Source organism: Sesamum indicum, linkage group LG6, assembly GCF_000512975.1.
Source record: "Sesamum indicum cultivar Zhongzhi No. 13 linkage group LG6, S_indicum_v1.0, whole genome shotgun sequence".
In the NCBI taxonomy this organism is placed as follows: Eukaryota; Viridiplantae; Streptophyta; class Magnoliopsida; order Lamiales; family Pedaliaceae; genus Sesamum; species Sesamum indicum.
In genome coordinates, this window is record NC_026150.1 from 9,930,259 (window position 1) to 9,952,008 (window position 21,750).

Consider the following 21,750-nt stretch of genomic DNA (forward strand, 5'->3'; position numbering starts at 1 on the left):
CATAATTTTTTCATTTAGGTTGTTGAAGTTCAATTTCTTTATATGGGTCGGTGAGTTTTTCTTATTTTCTCATCTGGATTTTTATTCAATCTTTATAATATTTTGCTGATTATGTGTTTGTATTGAATTTTTTTGTTAGTGAATTGAGGTTTAAAGTTTTCTTGTGCAGGTTTAGGAGTTTCACACCTGACATTGCAGAAAGTTCATGATTTTTTTCCTGATTTTATCTTGTAATAGAAGTTATTTATCTGCAAATTGTGTATTGGAATTTTTTCTCCATTTTTTGGATTTTTTTTTCACTTTTCCTATTTCTTTATTTATTTTGATTTTATTGAAAGGTTGGGGGCAAAGTGCAAATAATTCTATACGTTGGAGGCTATCTGTACGAAATATTCCATCATTATTTTTCAGAAAATACAAAGTGCAATAAAATCAAAGATTGGTCGGAAAGTAAAAAAAAAAAAAAAAACAAGCTGAAGGGCAAAGTGCAAATGACCCCATAGATTTGGAGGTCGTCCGCATTTTACTCTTTTTAAATACTAGTCATCGTAGCATGGCATTTTTACTGTATATAATACATAATTTTCAAATTTTCAAATATATTTTAAATAAAAGTAAATTATATAAACCAACACATTAAAAAATAAATAAATAAAATAAGTTAGTTATCTCAATTACAGTTGAAAGGCAATTTTATATCACGAATAATTAGCACAACGGTATCAAAATCGTCACTCTGTATCTATAATATACTTTCTTTATAACAGTACAAATATAAATTAAATTTTAGAAAACATAAAAGTAAGTAATTGGGTGAATAATAAAAAATTTAATTTCTCTAGATTAATAAATATCAATTTGTTTTAGAAATATTAAAATAATGAGATTTGATTAAGCTAGAAAACATAAAAAAAAAAAAAAATTAAAATTCTCGAAAAGTATGTATTGAGTAAAAACACTTATCTATAAAACGGTTATTAATGAATTAACTTATCTAAACAATAATGCCCTTGGAAGCAGTTGAGTTGGTTGCTAGCGCGCCACCTGAACAGGAGCTTTGGATATCAACAGCAGGTGGCTGGAAGAAGAGAGTTTTGTCGAATACTACTAAAAAAAAATTGAATTATTCATGAATTAACTTATCTAAACAATAATGCCCTTGGAAGCAGTTGAGTTGGTTGCTAGCGCGCCACCTGAACAGGAGCTTTGGATATCAACAGCAGGTGGCTGGAAGAAGAGAGTTTTGTCGAATACTACTAAAAAAAAATTGAATTATTCTCCACGACATAAAATTCATAATAAATTAATATTATCCATCACAGTCGAATAGAGTTAATAATATTTAGCCCATGATTTTAATTATAATTAAAATATTTACTATGATTCTTAGATGTGGTTAATGTTTATTGGCCTCGATTACAAAAGAAATAATTATTATCATAATTTTTATTTATTGCATTTCATGTTAAAATTGCTTATCTACCTAATTTTGTAGTTAGATTAGAAAAACGAAAAAAAAAAAAGAAAATTGTATATCCATCACATAAAAGATCCATCTCAATTTTGTTCCAAGATTTGGTCAGAAATTTCTTTCTTAAATCAAATTTGCAACGGACGAGCCATATGACTTCTCCCTACTCCCTAGCAAAGATAGAGATCTTAACTCATTTCTATAAGCACACATCTAGATTTGAGCATAATCCCAACGCCCCCCAACAAAAAATTTAATCCCAAAATCGTCGTGGGTATTTTTCTCACTTTATATGAGTTTAAACTTAATGTAATAATATAATTATAGCTTCTATTAAAAAAAAAAAAAACAACCTCATTAGTATACCATGAAATTGCAGGGAAAGAAGTAACCAGAAAAATAAACTAGACAAGTACTGGAAAATTAAATAAAGTACTGTTTCACTTCTAAGTTTTGAAATCGAAATTAAACGTGTCTGCTAAATTCCTTAGACTCGAGATGAATGAAAAACCAATGAAGAATTGTGAAAGATAAGTTAGAAAGAAGCTGAAGAACAGGGATGATGACCAACAGAGCTGGGCCAATTCAAAGAAAGTTGCTACTATATATAGTCCACTAACGTTTTTATTAGTGTGTAATTTTTTTGGTTTCACGATTTTATATGCAATGAGCCTTTATTAGTTGATTAGCCACTTCCTACACAGTTCAGTTAGGTGTTAGGCCGTTAGTTTAGTTAAGCAGTATTAACTGCTTCTTTGCCAGAGTATAAAGGCTGCAGTTGTGCACTGTACTCCTACTTCCTCAAGAATTTTACACGATAATGAAGACTGAAATTTATTCTTCTTTGCTCTATTCTTTTTTTTGGGTGAAATGTAAGTTTTCATTCATCCAAAAATATTTACAGTGTACTCCGAGCATACCTGGAGAGATACAAGAAAGCGCACGCTAAAGATTAAGGAACAATCAAACCGTATAGAAGAAGTGTCAAAAGGAGCCTATACAATGTGATCTTGACTGAAATAATAAACCCCTCGGGATAGGGTGTTGAGCCCTCAAAGATGACTTCATTGATGCCTCCAAAGGGTGTAGACCGTGCATGCCAAAGCGAGGTATCGCGCTTTGTTCTGCACGGAGGAACGAGTTTTCTCCTTCTTGAGCCACTTGATTGCACTATGAAGGGTGGACAAACTCCGGCTAATGCCAAACTATTGTCGGATACGTGACCAAACGAAGTTGCTGAACGAACACTCAAAGAAAATGTGCCTGGCCGATTCCTTGGTGTTGATGCACAAGGACCACAAATCCTCCTCTTGGAGGAACCCAAGTCTGTCCTTGTAGCTAGTCTGCCACGTAAGCCAAGCCACAAGATAAATGAGTACTTCAGTGGGATGAAAGCTTTCCATATAGACACTTTCTAAGGCTGCCTCGCGAGTTTCGGCCTGAAATACTCATAAGCTTTTGACGTTAGGAGACCATTTGTGGTAGACCATCTCGTCATTTGTTCAATTGCTGCCTCCGAAGACCTAAAAGCGATGACCACCCTATTGCGAATTTCAGCAAGCCGTTAAAGGAGTGGAGAATCCCCCTTCTTCGATTGCTAGTCCCAAATTGAAGCACCTCCAAGGTAGACACCGTTGACCCACTACACCCACAACGTTTCTGCCTTGCGGTGGATGTTCCATGAGACACGGGCAAGGAGCACAACATTCCATGACTGAATGTGCCGGATACCAAGACCACCTTCTTCCTTGTGATGGCAAATTTCTTCCCAAGCGACTGGTGCCCTCCTAGAGTTCCAGAGAAAATTCCTGTAAAGCCGGTGAATTTTCTCGATGACCGTCACTGGAAGTGGGAAAACTTGGAGCCAAAAGTACTCCACCCCCTGAATAATTGAATAGATAAGTTCCAGGCGGCCTGCAAAAGATAAGGATTTGGTCGTCCACTTCGAAATGCAGTTAGCAATTTGATCCATAAGTGGTGAGTAGATGATGACCCAAAGCCATTGTGCCGCTAGTGGAATGCCAAGGCATTTGACCGGCATCTCACATCTCACAAACTCTGTCCTAGCGAGAATCCCGTCAAGCTCCACATTCTGATGCCCGCTGTATATATGCATGACTTAGAGGTATTGATGGTGAGGCCGGATGCGTCCCTAAACTCTTGGAGGCATTCCATTAAGACGTGAATAAATGGAAGGTCGCCGCGAGAGAAAAACATGAGATCATCGAGAAAGAGGAGGTGTGTGATTTTCAACTTCTGGCATTTTGGGTGGAAGTTGAAGTCTGAAGTGAATGGTTTTCTCTTGACTAGTCGGGAGAAGTATTTCATTCTAAGAAGGAAGAGAGCCGGCAACATCGGGTCTCCTTGCCTTAGGCCTTTCTTCCCTAGAAAAAACTTATGGAGGGAGTCGTTCAAAACTACTAAAAAAGATGAAGTGCAGACGCATTCCATAATCCAAGATATAAATAGTGGGGGGATACCATACCCGTGAAGTACTCGGGAGAGAAATGTCCATAGACTAAGTCAAACGCCTTGCGTAGGTCGACGTTGATAGTATATCGAGGTGAAATCCGTTTTCTCAAGTATTGCCGCACCATTTTCTGGGCCAAGATTGTGTTGTCTATAATATTGCGGCCTCTAACAAACGCAGGTTGGCAGTGGTCAATTAAGTGCTCCAATGCGGGCGCGAGCCGGTCCGAGATGATTTTCGTGATGGCTTTGTAGATGACGTTGCAACAAGAAATCGGCTGGTAATCTGCAATAGAGGTGGAATGATCTGATTTGGACACAAGGGCAATGATAGTATGGTTGAGCTGTCGTAGCATCCGCCCACTCCTAAAGAAATCCAAGATGGCCCTGCAGACTTGATCACCCACAATGTTCCATGCTTTTTTGAAAAAGCATGAGGAATATCATCTAGGCCGGGAACCTTGTTGTCGCTAATATAGAAGATGGCTTCCTTGACCTCCAACGGCGTGAGTGCCCGGCAAAAGTCCATGGTATGCTCAGAAAAGAGTTTGGGACACCATTCGAACACACCATCATCGACTGGGAGGGTGTGATCCTCGGTGCCCATGAGTGATGTGTAGTAATCGATGAACTCTTGGGCAATATCCTCGGCAACAGTGATAATAGTCCCGTCCGCCCTAGTGACTACCATGGTGGAATTCCTAGTAATGTTCCTCTTCACCATGTCATGAAAGAATTTGGTGTTGTGGTCCCCCTCTTTAAGGTAGTGGATTTTGGCTTTCTGGTAGTAGAAGTGTCGTTCGGCATCGGCAAGGAAAACGACCTTATTCCTGATATCTCCCAAAGAGTCCCGAAGCGCTACATCTCCCGGATCGGATTCAAGCTGATTATGAGCATCTTGCAGGCAAGCTCAGCTTCTTTGGCCCTGGTGGATATGTGGTTGTAGTGCTGCTTGTTGAATGCTTTGAGTGCGCCTTTGAGTGCTTTCAGTCTCCTACAAAGGCTGAATTGCGGCATTCCCACCACATTCAAATTTCATCTTTCTTCAACAGTAGCCAAGAAGTCCAAGTGATCTGCTCACATATTGAAAAAGCGAAATGGTTTTGGCTTAATGGGTGAATGATCAAGGATAGTGACTATACCTGGAGAGTGGTCGGAGAAGCATCCTGCTGGATTGAAATGGGTGCCGCAATGCAAACCAGCCTCGAGCCATTCATTGTTGTAGGGGATCCGATCAAGCTTGCACCACATGGGGTTGCTTTTGCTGTTGGAATATCATGTGTAATAACAGCCCGTTGTGGGAGCGTCAAGCAATCCGAGCGTTACACAGCAGTCCACGAAATCCTTAAGTTCATACCAAGTTGGGGCCACTCCAAGCTGTTCTTCTCAGAAGATTTCACACAGTTGAAATAGCCCATAATGAGCCATGACATGCTCAGTGTTTGTCCCAAATCAAAAAGCTTTTCCCACATGCTCCTTCTATTGACAAAAGAATAAAGGCCATATGTAAACAAGATACAGAAGGAAAGTTGAGAAGACTTATTCGTGGAACGACAGTGGATCACTTGGGGCGAGATATCCTCCGGGTGAAGGTCGATGACTGCCGGGTTCCAAACCACAAGGATGCGTCCACCAGCGATGGTGTCAAAATTGTTGGTTTGGCACCATCCCGAAATGAGCGGAGAATCTTCGGAATTGTTGATGCTGCAAGCTTCGCCTCCAAAATGCCCAAGAGGCAAAGCTGCACTATTCTTGATGAGGTGAGCTACCCCATTGTGTTTGAGAGGCCGATTAAAGCTCCTCATGTTTCAAAAATTGATCTTCATAGGGATAGGGGGACTCCCCTCTGGCCTAGTTCTTCGGTTGCTACCCTTCGTTGCAATCTCAGCGATCTTTGTCCCCGACATTGCATATTGTGTGCACGTCAGGAAATTTAGGTCAGTTGACGAGCTCGCTGAATCTGCCGGTGAGAGAACCTCATTCTCCTTAAGTTTGAGTGGCTGCAGTGTCTTTGTAGCTGGCTGTCCCTTTTCTACCTTGCCGACCAGTGGAGAAGTCGGTCTCTGCACTTCTATTGTCGGTTTCACGGCATTATTGGTCTTGCCCTTGTTCCTCCTTTGCACCACCGTCCATTCAGCAGGCTTTGTCTTTTTTGCCTGTCGGCTTAATAGATTCAACAGCAGGGGCGGTTGCGGCAGGAACGGTCGGTAAGTGGGAGCCTTGGCAGGTCTTCTACATGTGCCCAAACCTGTTGCAAACAGTGCAGAACTTGGGCGTGAACTCGTACACGATCGGCTGCTTTTGGGTTACGTTGTTCGGCAAAACAAACTCCACTTGCTCAATGAGTTTCTTGGATGCATCCACCTCTACCAGGATTCTGGCATACGATACCCGTTCCATCTTCATTGTTAACGAGTCCATGGCAATGGGTGTGCCAAATCTCGAGCCAATTTTGCCGAAGGCGTTTGGATGCCAACACTCAAGGGAAAGTGATGGAAGTGTGGCCCAGATCGACATGAGACTAATATCATCCTCCTTGAATTCGAAGTATTCCGGCATATGCTTCAAAAGGAGGGGCCGCCCATAGACGAAATAGGGTCCACCGGCCAGAATACGCTGTCTGTCTTCCTCACGTGCAAATCGAAAAATTAACTAGGCACTCTTATGTTGTTGGAACTTGGCTCCTTAAGATTGGGAAAGTGCACGAATTGCCTTCAGTCCTGGGAACTTGTCGACAATGTAGCCGACGAGGCAGAAACCAAGCTTGGTTTGAATGTCTAGCAAGTCATTGGACCCCAACATGAGGGGTCTATCATCAACCGCAAATTTGTTGAGTTTGTTTTCGTCGGTAAGCTTGCGGTTGGTGCAGAATAATCCCTCGAAAGAGACCATTTTCTTGCCGGCATTTTCAACAGTAGCATCTTTTGCTGGTTGTTTTCCTCCGGCCGAGGGCCGATTGAGTTCACTGCATCATTATTCATGATAAAGGAGGGAGAAGCCTCAAAGTTAGAAATAAAACCATGAAAAATAGTCTGGCTAACCTTTGCGCAATAGCGATGGTGTTAGGCTGCCCGTCGGCCGGCTGGGTGGACGACTGGCCCGCAGTGGCGGTTGTTTTGTTGGAGGCAGCGGCTACAGGTGGCCGATCGAAGTTTGGCTGGCCGGCAGTAGCAGAAACAGCAGGTTGCCTAATTTTCTTTCCTTTTACCGTGGTAGATTTTTTTTGCAAAGAGGGAAAGTGCAGCAGTGGCTGGCTGCTGCAGCACCAAAATGGAAAAAAAAAAAAAAACAACCTGTGCAGCAGGCAGCAGCAGGCAGGGCAAGGTGCAGTCTGTGCAGGCTGCTGGCAGTTTCTGCTGCGCCCAAAAATGGAAAACCTTCACCTACCTCCGGTCAGCTGGTTTTGGCCAGAAAAGATGGAGGAAAAATGACCAGCAGCAGCAGGGAAATATTGTGCAGCAATACGACTGTGAAATAGGCTGCTTTTTGCAGCAAAACTCTCTCCAAATAGCCAGGAAGACGATGCAGCTGCTTGAAGAGGAAAAAAATGGCAGATTCTATTTCTAACCTTCGGAAGAGGTTTAGCAGGCGGCAAGACAACCTCAAAACCCCAAAAACGTTTGGTAGAAACGAAGGGCAACACTAGGAGTCGAGTTTAATAGGAGCAAACCTTGCAGAAACTTGAAAGAAAGTCGTTAAAGAGTGATTCCAAGTTGAGACACTCTAAAGAGAAGGGAGAGCATTCTTTCTAGAGAGAGAAACCTCTTGACTTCACACTTCTTTGCTCTATTTTTTATTCTGCACATGGTATTAGAGCCATTTCTAATGGTTCTTCAGCTTTCTTGATTTTTTTTAAACCATACATACCAACAACAAGATCAGAATCATGGCTAAATCTGAAGGCAAGATGAACAAACAAAAGAGAATGGCTGAAAATTCAGATATGATGAAGCTATAAATTCAAAAAATCCTGGAATGTGCTTAGTCTCTTCACTTCTAAACGAAAAAAATTATCTTTCTTGGAGTAGATTCATAAATAGCCTTGGGTGTAAAGATGAAATTTGATTTCAACAATGGCAAAAACCAAAAGTTGAAAGAAGATTCAGAGGAATGTGAATAGGAGAGTAATGGACCAATGATTTATCAAATTCAGAGGGAAATAGCTTTTGTTTCCCATGGTAATTTGTCAGTCTACATATTATGCAAAGTTGAAGAAATTGTGGGACAAACTCATTTGTCTCAAACCAATGTCACAATGTGAGTGTATGGCAACCAAGATCTTTGCAGAAATAAATCTATCAAATCAACTCATGCAATTTTTGATGGGATTGCATGACAACTTTGATCATATAAGGAATCAAATCTTGTTAATGGAGACTCTACCAAGTGTTAATAAAGCATATTCTATGGCCTTAAGGGTTGAAAAACAAAGAGAAATAAATTATGCGATTACAAGTGCAGTACAAAATGTAGCAATGCAAGCTAGGGAGAGAAAAAAAACTGTTGGTTTCATTCCAAGATTTGTACAAAAGAAGGAAACACAGGCAGAGAAACAAAGCATGGTATGTGAAGAGTGTGGAAAGACACAGGCAGATTTAGTGACCTCCCAGATATAGGCGGCGACACTACGATCTGATGCCCAGTCCACCTAACTATCCTGGAGAGGCTTGCGGTGGAGGCTGACAGGCGAATGTGAACGCTAGGGGTGGATGTTGGGAGGCGCAGACGGGGGCGGAGGGGGTGGCAATTGGGGGTTGGGCAGTTCGGTGGCATGGAGGTAGGGGCGATCCGTTTATTTCTTTCTTTTTTAAATTTTTATTTATTTATTTATTATATTTTTTATTTTGTAAATTTCAATATAATGAATTAGTTTAATTATGTATTTTTATGCTTAAATATATTATATTAAAATAATTAAATTTATTTATTGTAATTTATATATTTAATATAATTTCAAAATATATCCAAGAAAAAAATTAATTAACTAATAATATTTTAGAATTAAAATCATGTGTTTTAATTTGAAAAATTTATAAATAATATTAAATAATCTTAAAAATTTAATATTTTCATATGTAAAATATTTTAATTTGATGTAATAATATTGTTACATGTAAAAATTGATGAATACTATTTTTTGTTATATTTATTATATTTTTTCAACAAAATATAAAAATATAAAGAATTAATGAAAAATAATATTGATAGGGGCAATTTTGTCTATTCAAAGAGGATAAAAAATGAAAATACAGCAAAAACTTATCCCATTCGCATGTCCAACGCGCGTAGACAATTTTTCATTTTTTTTATGAAAAGGGTCTTTTTTTACAGAATTTATAATTATATGAGGTCTTTTTTTACAGAATTTATAATTATATGAGGTCTTTTTTGCCTATTTTATAATATAGATAAGTATTTAGCAATTTTTTTAGGATGTATATGCAATTTTTTCAAAAAAATAATTAAACCAAAATTGGCCCATATGGGCTATAGATCGTATAGTGGATGACTTATCCAAAGAACCATCTCAAAGAATACACAAAGGTGCTGACATTTTTGGTGCACATTTCAAACAGATAATCAACAAAACTTTTGCTCAAAGAACGGCCAGTCATGGCCTCTTCACTACGCTTCAACTTTTCTATTCCAAGCACCATCTGCAAGTCGGCAAAGCCCAGATTTCAGAGAACCAAAATTCGCTGCATAGGATGGGTATCTTCTGTTCTCTTTATTCGAAACACACCGCGGTTGAGCTGTTTGTTCAATTGCCCGTTTGAAAGGATTTTGAACAGCTTTTGTATGATTGTTGATATGTTGTGTGGTGTGTGAAGGAAGGACCCGGAAGGCGTTCTAGGACCTCCGCAGTCAGGGCACATAGCGAGGCTAGAGTTCAAGAAACGCCTTGAGAAGGATTCTGAGGCCCGAGAAGCTTTCGAACGCCAGGTCCGCGAAGAGAAGGAGCGTATGCGAGCTCTTCGTGAGGTGGGCTTTTCATACATTTCCATTATTGGATGCAAATTTATATGTACATATTCAGAGCAGTTTTTCATATTTTCAATTTTTATTGTCTGACTTTATGCTTTTCAATTGGCGCAGAAATGCATGTTTTGGAATCTGATATACATTTGTTGTTTTCTGTTCTTTGACATGTGAACATTAGTCTCGGGTGATACCAGATACTATAGAAAAGTTGGTTGAGTATTTTCTTGATACTGAAGCTCAGGAGATCGAATTCGAGATTGCAAGATTGAGGCCTCGGTCAGTTTTTTTTTTTTACTTTCTATACATGGTTGCTCTGGAATCCTTTGCTTTACTTGGGTTTGCATATCTTGTAGGGTCTAATTCTTGGACCGACACATAATTAGCAAGCTGTTCATTCAATATTCTGTTTCATCTGTCCAACTATTAATGAACCCTTTTGAACTTTGGTTTCACATGAAGTAAGTGGGCAGGCAAAGCGGCAATCTGGAAGTGCAACAAAAATGCAGGGTTTTTATCCAAAGGGTTGAAGTTATTTTAGAAATATGATATAGGAAAGGGGATGATTTCCTCAGTAAAGTTTGGGCTTCGAAATGTGAGTTAGAACCTTGGCCCTTCCTCTTCCTCTGAGGATTAGTGTGATTATACGTAGATTTCTTGTCGTTTGAAAAATTACATTTAACACTCCTGAAGTTTGCTTTAGTCTAACAAATAAGCTCATTCGTCAGTCAAGATTCACCGAATTTGTCGATATTAACAAAAAAAATAAAAAAAAAATCTATATGTGCCCCGATTGACTTATTACTGACTTATTGCAAGTGAAAGAAATCTTTTTATGAACAAATTACCCTCATACGTCTTCATGCTTTAATGCATGTGAGGAGGTATATTTTCACGGTTATAAAAGTAATTTAGTCCAAAAAAATTATTTGACTTGCAATAAGTCAAAATAAGTAAATCAAGAGTAAATATCAATCTTCATTCAATTTTTTTTGTTAATATCAGCAAATTCAGTTATTTTGACTAACGGAGGGACTTATTTGTTAGACGGAATCAAACTTCAGAGGTGCTAGATGTAATTTTCCAAACTAAGGGGGTCTACGTGTAATTACACCAAATTTAAGGGAATGAAATGTAATTATTCCAAGATTTTTAAACCCTCAGCTAGCAATCAGTAATGATCAGTAGAATTGCAGTCGAAGCAATGAGGTTGGTATATGGCTACTTATACCACAAAGCACAGCAAACTTGTGAAGTCTTCTTTGGTGATGTTCTCTTGATACATACAGTGACAATATTATTTCTACGAATTAAAATGAGTGGTGATGCTATTTCTTGGCTGAGCTGCAAAACAGGGTCCATTTAACTGGCATTGAATTGTGCTCATTTCGAAATGTTCTGTTGAGCCGCTGAAATCAATACATACATCTTGAGACAGTTATTTTATTCCTTGGAAATATTAAGCACTTGATAAGTGACGCTTAAAGTGCTTACAGTTTGTTTCTCTGTTATTTTTTTGGTTGTTTATTTGAAACAACAGTTGCCGTATGTTCATAATTTGTATTCTGGTTGTTACCAATAGTACATGTTAATGTAGCTTCTCCAAATTGTTATGTAGAGAGATCAATGTCATATTTCATGAGATGCAATACTGTATATCTTTATAAGACCATTTATGGTATCATTTCCCCTGTACAGGTTGAATGAAGAATTTTTCTCTCACCTGAAACTTGAGTTAGGAAAACTGAGATTTGCTGTGTCCAAGACTCAGGTTTGTTTCTGAATTGTATCCCTGTTTGTTTCGACTAGATGAATGAGCAGAACCACTAAATGCATGTCGGACGCTTTGTGTTTGTAGGATATGGAAGACAGAGTAATAGAGCTGGAAGCACTGCAGAAAGCCCTGCAGGAAGGAATAGGTCAGGTTTAATAATACTAGCAAATAGTTGCACGAGACAAGTTCCTTTAACTGTTTGGCCAACATCTCTATCTACTCTTCTTCTGCAGAAGCATATGATAGAATGCAATCTGAGCTCGTATCAGCAAGGAAGAACTTGATGAAGCTTTTTACATCAGATGATGTCAAGGCTACGGTATGCTACTTTCTTAACCTTGCCCTCTTCTGTTGGAATGTATATTGTGTCCTGGTTTCCTTTGGGTCGTTGGTTAGTTCTCTTTCTATTTGCAGTTACTGGACTTGGTTGAGCAGAATGAACTGAATAGATCCTTGTTGACTCTTCTTGATGAAAATATTGCAAATGCATATCAGGGGAACCAGGTGAGAGAAGTCGAAACTAGAAATTCTATCAAGTACACGCTCCTCTTAGTTTCATTTTGTTCATCTATAGCAGCATTATTCAAGTGATAGCTCAAGAGCTCATTGTGGACGACGAGTAAAATTTAACAAATAAGATAGAATCTCACAGAAAAATTAGCGAAAAGGGGGTTAAAGATTCTCTCCATTAAATTAGTTCAGAAGAACCAGAGTCCTATAAATTCATGGTAACCGTATTGACCCTTTATCTAATGCCCGTTTCGATCTGTTCTTGTGTAGTCCATATAGTTACCAAATTCACCTCAAACTCAACAGTTCGTACTTATTTGTCGTCTCCATAAGCACTGAATGCTCACATATATCTCATACTGTCATAGTATTCGAAGAGGAATTTTGCTGTCTGGTTCTAATCCTGGTTAGCACTCAACTTCTATGATGCAGATACAAGCTGCAGAATACATGGAAAAGATTCGTGGGGCTATGCTGAAGTATATAACGGTGTAATCTATGTACATTTGGTAAATGCTACAATATATTCATCCTTAGCTGAGAGTTTGATTTTCTTGAAGTCTAACTTAGCTCGGCTTCTTCTCAATCATCTGATAGTAGTTTTGGTTGCCTCATGAGAGAAACATTGTTCTTGGGGATGTTATACCTCTATATTGATCACAAAATAAAAATTCAGGATCTCGAATAATTTCACGACGGGAAAGTAATGTCTATATTAATATAAACAGAAAAGTCCATCCTGACTCACAAACGGCGTTTAATGTTACCATTGTACCAAATTTTGGTCAAGTTAAAAATGCCCTTTATGACAAAATAACTAACTTATTAAATTTTTCAATATTTATATTAATTGATAAATTATTTTTGTTTCTTTCTTTCTTTTTATTAATGTAATGTGTTGATTTATACATTTTACTTTTATTTATATATATTTTAAAGCGTGAAAGATTATTTATTATATGCACGTAGGAACGATGTGCCACAACAGCTAGTATTGAATAAATAGAGATGGCAATTGGAGGTTTTAGTTATTTAATATTATTAAAAAATAATAATAATTAAATTAAAACCTATAAAAAAAATATATTAAGTTGTCGATATTGAAGAACTTTTTTTTATTTTTTTTATAAATGCTGTCCAGACATATATAATAAAATAACAAAAATAACGCTCGCACCAGCCTTGAAATATATAATAATATATATAATATTAATAGAAGTAATTGGAAGATCTAATATATAATATAATAAATCTATGATATAATTTTAACTAATTTACTAAAAAAACTTAATATTCAGTTATTCACTATCAATCGAAGAGATATTACAAATTAATCAAAAGTAATCGATTTTCTCAATTTGCTTTACATTGCTTTAATATTAATTTATTACTGTCCCGATTTGTTTTTGTTTAATTGAATTATTGTTTTGTATATTGAGATAAATTATTAATTTTATTTACCGCTGTTAATAAAAAAAATAAGGGAACCAATAAAATTTTTTGTAAGATGTCGACAAATCTGATGACTTTGTTGGTACTTAATACATTATTACAATTATAGGTACCAAATTTTCTAACACCCTACCTATATTTAAATCATACATATATACATCTCATATTTGTATAATTTTAAGAAACATTAAATTTTTTAACCTATTTAATTTATATATAAATACATATATCTATTTATATAAAAAACAATATTTAATATATAATAAGATAATAAATATATATCTAACAACAAAATCAATAATATATATATATATATATATATATATATATTCCTCGACTGCTTCCACCATCGTCTCTCCCCTGCCATCTTCTTCCACAAAAAACTCCTCCCATTACAAGAAAATAGTTTAATAGCTATGAAAATATCTAATACTAACACCAGCATCAAGTTAACTAGTAAGTAAAATTTTTGTTGCTAATCTACAATGTTTGATATATATTTTCAAAATAATTCGTTGCTAAATTCGTTAGCAAGTAAATTTTTGTTTCTAAATTCACTAATAAGTAAATATCTTGTATTAAATAATATAAATTAACAACGAAAATTTTACTTGTTAATTAGTTTGATGTTATTTTTTGGATAAATTATATTTTGTCATTCGAACTATGTCCGTTTTTATACTTTGCCATCAAAACTCTATTTTTATTGTCAACTTACTATCTCAACTTTGTGAAATTTACAATTTGCTATATATGACAATGTTTTTATTGATCTTTTTGCCGAAAACAAATTACATATTGTGCATATATGAAAAATATCACATCACATAATCCTTAAATATCATATGTGCATATATGTGATTTTTTTTTTGAAAAAAAAACTTGGTTAAAAAATTATTATAAATGACAAAGAGCAAAATTTTATAAAGTTGAGATGGTAAATTGATACAAAAAAAATTTGGACACCAAAGTATAAAAACGGTTATAATTCAAATCACAAAATATAATTAATCTTTGCTTTTCCGTTGTAATTGACCAATATAATTCAAATCACAAAATGTAATTAATCTTTTCTTTTCGGTTGTAATTGACCAATTTTCTTGTAGTGTCCGCTGCCATTTTCCTTCCCCCAACACTGCTGGCCCTCCCTTCCATCTCCTCCACAAAAGAATATACCGAAAAGCAAGAACCTTTTGTATCTCTCCGGGTATGCCCGGAGTACTCTGTAAATATTATTGGATGAATGAAAACTTACAATTCACCCCAAAAAAAAAAAAAGAAAGCAAGAACCAGAGCTTGAAGATGATGAGAATAATGGCCTATTTATTTCAATACAAATGACTCGAATTCTCAGAAGGCCATCTTTGAAGTAGAGCATTCTTAAGCAAAATGGAGCTGATAGATAGAAATGAGGAGAAGACGATGTGTCCATATTAACTTTGCAGGTTGTTGGGTCATTTTAAATGAGAGAAATTATACATTGTAGCGAGAACTCAATAATATTATTCCACCATTTTGGGTATGATTTAATAATGACCCACTATATTAGTGTCGAGCTTCGTCTAAATGAAGTAAAACGAAAAATATATCTGGACTAATTGGGATATCTAACTGTTAAGTGGCTATCAGACAAATCTTACCAAACTAATACAAGCGATTGGAGTACGAAACCCCCTTTTTTTATTATAAGCCAATAATTACTGAAATTATTGAAACAAAAATAAGAACAGAAACAAACAAGAATTATTTCTGTAGCAGAATAGGCTCAGATTTTAAGCCAGATCCAAGAACCGAGAAGGGTAATCGGTCACACAGTTCCGTACCCACAACACCAACACAAGGTTGCACCACTCTCACAAAGACCACTTACGACAACACCCAAAGATCACAGAGATCTTGTCTCAGAAATCGGTCACAGAGACCCACTACAAGAGCTCACAAAGAACTGTTTGAAAGAGAGAAGAAGAGTGTATGTTCTATTTCGTGTGTTTGAGCTGAGAGGGAAATGCCCTTATAAAGGGATGAGAATAAACTGCCATCGACTTGGATAAGGAGAAATTCCATGAAATTCGGTGAAGAAGATGGAGGAGATATGCAAAGATTAGAGAGAGAGGAAGATGGATATGCAGAGATTTGAGGAGAGAGGAAGATGGATATGCAGAGGTTTGAGGAGAGAGGAAGACGGATTCAGCACAAAGATTAGGATTACCATATGAATAAGGTGGGTAGTTGGGTCGGGTCGGTTAGTCACGGGTTTGGGTAGTGGGCCGTCCAAAATGTGTTGGGTTGTGGGCTGTTGCTTGGGCCAATTAATCTAACAAACTCCACCTTGGACCAAGTACCTTATCAAAGTACAAGGCCTGGAGTATTGGATCTGGCTTTTCTCACCAATGCCTAAAAGGGTACCTACCCCTGTGTACCTGCAAGAAAGAGTAGTAAAGTTAGTCAGGGACTAAATTTAAAATTTTTAAATAATTAACAAATTTCTCAGTAGGAAGACTTTTTGTACCCATATCAGCTGGGTTCTCTTTAGTTATTACCTTTTCCAATTTGATGATCTCCCTACTCATAATATCACAAATAAAATGGAATCTAACGTCAATGTGCTTAGTCCTATCATGAAAAACGGGATTTTTGCAAAGTTGAATAGATGATTGACTGTCAGAGAAAACAGTAAGCCGATTTTTTAGAAAACCAATTTCTTTTACAAGGCCCTCGAGCCAAATAGCTTCTTTGAAAGCTTCGGTAGTAGCAATATATTCGGCTTCAGTTGTAGATAGTGCAACAATGTGTTGTAGTTGGGACTTCCAACTAATGCATGATCCACACAAAGTGAAGATGTATGAAGTTGTGGATTTTCTACTATCCTTCTCATTAGCATAATTCGAATCCACATAACCAACAAGATTAATAGAATCAAAAAATTTGGAGAAATTTATACCTACATTATCGGTACCACGTAGGTACCTTATGAGCCATTTTAGAGCCTCCCAATGAGGAGGTCCCGGATTGGACATGTACCTGCTCAAGCAACTTATAGCATATGCAATATCGAGTCTAGTACATACCATAAGAAGCATTATAGACCCAATAACATTAGAATAAGGAACCTTACTCATTTTCTCTTTTTCGGAGGCAGTCTTAGGACATTGTTCCCTACATAATTGAAAATGGGCAGCTAAAGGCACAGAAGTGGGTTTTTTTATTTTTCATAGAAAACCTTTTCAAAATAGAGTGAATGTATGACTTTTGATTTAAGAGTATGGAAAACCTTTGTCTATTTCTACAAATATCCATGCCAAGAATTCTTTTTGCATCACCAAGATTTTTCATTTCAAAATTTTTGGAAAGATCATTTTGCAGAGTTTCAACTAATTTTATGCTAGGACTAGCAATAAGCATGTCGTCAACGTACAAAACGAGAAAGACAGGAATATCATTCAAAAATTTGAAATATAGACAACGGTCATAGTCACTCCTTTTAAAATTCAACGAAAGCATGAACATATCAAACTTCTTGTTCCATTGTCTTGGTGATTGTTTCAAATCATATAAAGTTTTCTTTAACAAGCAAACATGATGGGGTTTGTTTTTATTAATAAAGCCAACAGGTTGTCGCATATATATGCATTCATCAACATCACCATGCAAGAAAGCAGTTTTGACATCCATTTGTTTCAATTCCCAATCAAAATGAGCAGTTAGGGCAAGGATAATACGTACAGTAGTATATTTCATAACAGGCGAAAAAATCTCATTGTAATCTATCCCTTCCTTTTGAGTGAACCCATTGGCTACTAATCTAGCTTTGTATTTTAAAGGGTTTTCTTGCTTGATTTTAAAGATCCATTTGCAATCCACTAAGGAGCAGTCTCTAGGTTTAGGCACTAGTTCCCAAGTATGGTTGTCTTTAAGAGACTTCATTTCCTCATTCATGGCACTAAGCCATTCTTTTGACTTAAGGGCTTCGTCTACGTTCGAAGGTTCTAAATTTTCAATGTTCAATGCTACTTGGAAATCATTTAGCCTAGAGGGAATCCTTCGTTCTCTTCTATTCCTATCTCGTGCTAGTTGGTAATCTTCTAAGGGATTGGGATTTTCTATGGGCTCTTCTATGTTTTGTTCATTATTCGTTTCTACATACTCTCCCTCTTCTTGGTTATCCTCCACCTTATTAAAGGTTAAGTCTTTTTCTGTTGTTTCGGGTTTTGAGAGATAGGGCATTTCATCCTCGTTAAAGGTTACATTTCTTCTAGTAATCACTTTGTACCCAGGTTGGCTACGATCCCACAACCTATACCCTTTAACCCCAACAGGATAACCAATAAAAACACATTTCAAAGAGCGAGGTTCAAGTTTATCAGAACTTTGATGAACAAACGCAGAGCAACCAAAAGTACGTAAGAAAGAAATATCAGGTTTCTTACCACTGCAAACAGTTTCAGGAGATTTACCCAACAAAGGCACAGAAGGAGACAAGTTTATCAAGTAAGCAGCAGTTAAAATAGCTTCACCCCAAAAAGATTTATGTAATCCAGAACTAATCAGTAAACATCTCACTTTTTCAAGTAAGGTTCTCAAGTAAGGTTCGGTTCATGCGTTCAGCAACGCCATTTTGTTGTGGGGTGTAGGGATTGGTCTTGTGTCTCTTAATACCAAATTTATCACAAAGATCATCAAAGTTTTTATTACAAAACTCAAGACCATTATCAGTACGCAAAGATTTAAGCCGCTTACCCGTTTGGTTTTCAACAAAAATTTTCCACGTTTCAAATTTTTCAAAAACCTCAAACTTGTGCTTTAGCAAGATAACAAATACCTTTCGAGAAAAATTATCAACAATGGAAAGAAAATAACAGTTTCCACCATGGGTAGGTTCCTTAGAAGGTCCCCATACATCAACATGAACGTAGTCTAATATGCAAGACGACATAGAGGGATTTGGGGAGGGTGTAGCAGGAAAGTGAACACGATGTTGTTTTCCCATAACACAATCATCACAAAATTGCAATTTGTCAACCTTATCACACAGAATGCCTTCTTTGTTCAGAAATTCAAGTCCTTTTTGGCTAATATGCCCAAAACGTTTATGCCACAAAAAGGTTTTGTCATGCATATTCACAGATGCAGCCATAGAATCATAAGTAACTGAACATAAATACAAATTGCGTTTCTTCTCCGCTTTGAAAACAACAAGAGAACCTTTCATGATTTTCATGATGCCCTTTCCCCACCTACCTTCTAAACCCTCATCTTCCAATGCAGCACATGAAATGAGATTATGACTAAGTTCAGGAACATATCTAACATTCTTAAGAGTCATTTTGTAACCATCATTGAAAGTCAAAGAAATATCACCAATACTTTTAATTTCACAACGTTTTTCATTAGCCATAGATACGAAACCAACCCAGCAATCGACAAGACTTGGCTTCAGTATGGTGCTATCACCTATCAAGTTCTAAGCCTGAACTTGTTAGAACTATACAATTTCCACTTAGTTAAGAAGAAAAGTTTGCTATCTTGTGATTTTTTCAACCACACCTTATAATTCTCACCAAAATTCCTCTTGCTTTTATATTCTTCATTATTGATTTTTAATTTCTTCTTATAGTTTCGTAATTCGTTTGCATTTAGATTAAATAAATTTTAGTTTCTCTAGATTATTTATTTGGTTCTTGTAGAGAGAGCGCCCAAAAGAATGTGCGAATTGATGAGAAAAAAAATTATTGTTTCTGTCCAATTTTTAATGTTCATTATTCAAAATTTTAAATTATAGTTGTTTATTATTTTATTTGGTATATCTTTTCATCCACGTCTCTCAAGACAAATACACAAGTTTAGATATAAATTTTGATTATCACTTTTTTTTAAGATTAAAAAAATATAAATGTAAGTTTTAATTTTCAAGAAATGAATAGATTTGTTATCCAGAGATCATGAAATTTGTCACTTGTAAAACTTTAACCCATCACTCGTTGCCAGAATAATAATTATAAAAATTAATTGTACTTATATTATTGTATTTGTTAAATTTGCAATGGTTATTATAGTAATTTAAATTTTTCTATAAATTAAATATTTTTATTTATATCTACCTAATTAAATTATAATAATGCTAAGCCAAGTTTTTAGCTTCGCCCACCTAATTAATGATGCAACTTGCATCACTAAGTTCAAACGAAAATCGCAAGAACTTGAGTTGGTCATTGATCCTACTTCGCATAAGGTAACGTTGTGCATGAACTTATAAACGTGTGATAGAGAAGCCTTCTCCGTCATTTACCACACCAAATAGGGGGCATTTTCCTGGACAGCGTCAAATAAAATAGGGGCGGAAATCCAATTCATTTAATTTTGAATTAGGTTAGGGTTAACATTTTTTAATACCAGTCAAATATAATTTTATTTAAATAAATTTAAATAGGTTATGGGTTATAACAGATTCTAAACGGGTTTTTTATATTTATTTTTTCTAATAGTTTATCAAAAGTCATTTTAATAATATAATAGAAGCCATAAAAGATATTAGTATAAATTATAATCATGAGTTTATTATGAACCCTATATGAATTGGTGAAAAATTTTAAGTGGGTTGGTGATAGATTTTGAGTGGATTAGGATGATCCCTATATAGTTCTGTGATGGGTCTAACCCCACGATTTAATTAATTAAATTTATTATTGATCAAGTTAACTATGTATGACTACTTCCATATGTTCTAATTTTTTCACATTTTTATTAGAAATAAATTTACAAGAATATATTAAGCATGTTTTAGTTTAACTTAGTTTTCACTAGGTATCTTATACGATTTAATTTGCTTAAATTTAGTATTAATTTAATTATACTATATATTAAAGGAAAGTGAAGGGTTTTATAAGATAGTCAAGACATGCAATTCTCATATGACCATTTAAAATTCTTTTTTTTTTCCCAATAAATTGACGATATGCAATTACATTATAAATTTCAACGAGCATATCAAATATCAATATCTAATAATAATTTATAATGAACTAATATATACTATTATTATCCGACTGAAAATCCACAATTCAATTTTATAAATAATTATGGAGGAAATTGATTGTACAACTATTCATCTTATGATTTATTTGGAAAAATTTCGTAATGAATAATACAAATTTAGTCGTATCATATTACAAGTTGCGTTAAAAATATTGTCATTTTATTATTATTTAAAATTTTGAATTTTGTAAACAGCAGATGTAAAATGAGTACCATCGGTCCAACCTTACACATTTGCAACCCAATCATTATCAACCCGTTAATTCAAATTCATTTGAACCCAACTCATAGTGGACTCTACCCGTCTGGATCTGACCCAAGACCTTGCCATTTACCACCCGCTAATAATGGTGATTTCCATTAAAATGGATAGAGGACGGATAGACAAGAGAGAGACAGCTCGAAGGAACTTCCACCCGTCCAATATTTGCTATTGATCGTTTGTGATCCAACGATTAACCGCCCATATGAATTTGAAAATTACATTAAAACTTACCAAAATTAATATCACTTAATATATTTTTTAATTATAATTTTAAAATCACCACTTAATATTTATATTTTTATCCTAATTACGTGGGACTCATTATAATAATATAAGAAAAATAGATCTAAACCCTTTTTACCTAGAAACAGCAACTTGTCTCCCATGAGAGGTTTCTGCCCTTGATCCGTTCTTGATTAGTGAGAAAGAACAAGCACACAACAAATTTCTATTCTAAATTTTTCTGTACTGCATTCCCTTCCGTGTTCTTGATAGATGCAATTGGTACAACTCGTCATCGGAAATTGAAGCCGGAAATTATTTATAATAATAATTTCCTCGTGGGTCTTGATGCATATTCATATTAATTAATTCCTATTAATTACCTGTTTAATACTTGCAAATATTGTACGGAGATGCCTCCATCTTAGGCTGATCCAATCCAGTTACATAACCAAATATTAATTAACAGTTATGGAAAAAAATTAGGGTTTTCCTGATTCTACATCATAGACTAGCATAAAATAATTGTGCTACATTGGTTATATTATTGCAGCTATCTACTTTCTCTAGCCCACT

At 35.8% G+C, this 21,750-nt stretch overlaps 1 protein-coding gene across 2 annotated transcripts; it reads left to right on the plus strand.

Moving 5' to 3' along the window:
* LOC105164278 lies at positions 9,449-12,906 on the plus strand. Of its 2 annotated transcripts, none has more exons than XM_011082893.2 (8): positions 9,449-9,652; positions 9,776-9,922; positions 10,101-10,198; positions 11,618-11,690; positions 11,778-11,838; positions 11,927-12,012; positions 12,108-12,197; positions 12,636-12,906. In XM_011082893.2, the coding sequence occupies exons 1-8, from the start codon at positions 9,554-9,556 to the stop codon at positions 12,696-12,698; spliced, it is 717 nt and encodes a 238-aa protein (XP_011081195.1). In that variant the 5' UTR covers positions 9,449-9,553; the 3' UTR covers positions 12,699-12,906. The 2 variants fall into 2 exon arrangements, with proteins under 2 accessions (XP_011081195.1, XP_011081196.1); XM_011082894.2 differs by having other exon boundaries at positions 9,498-9,652; positions 9,772-9,922.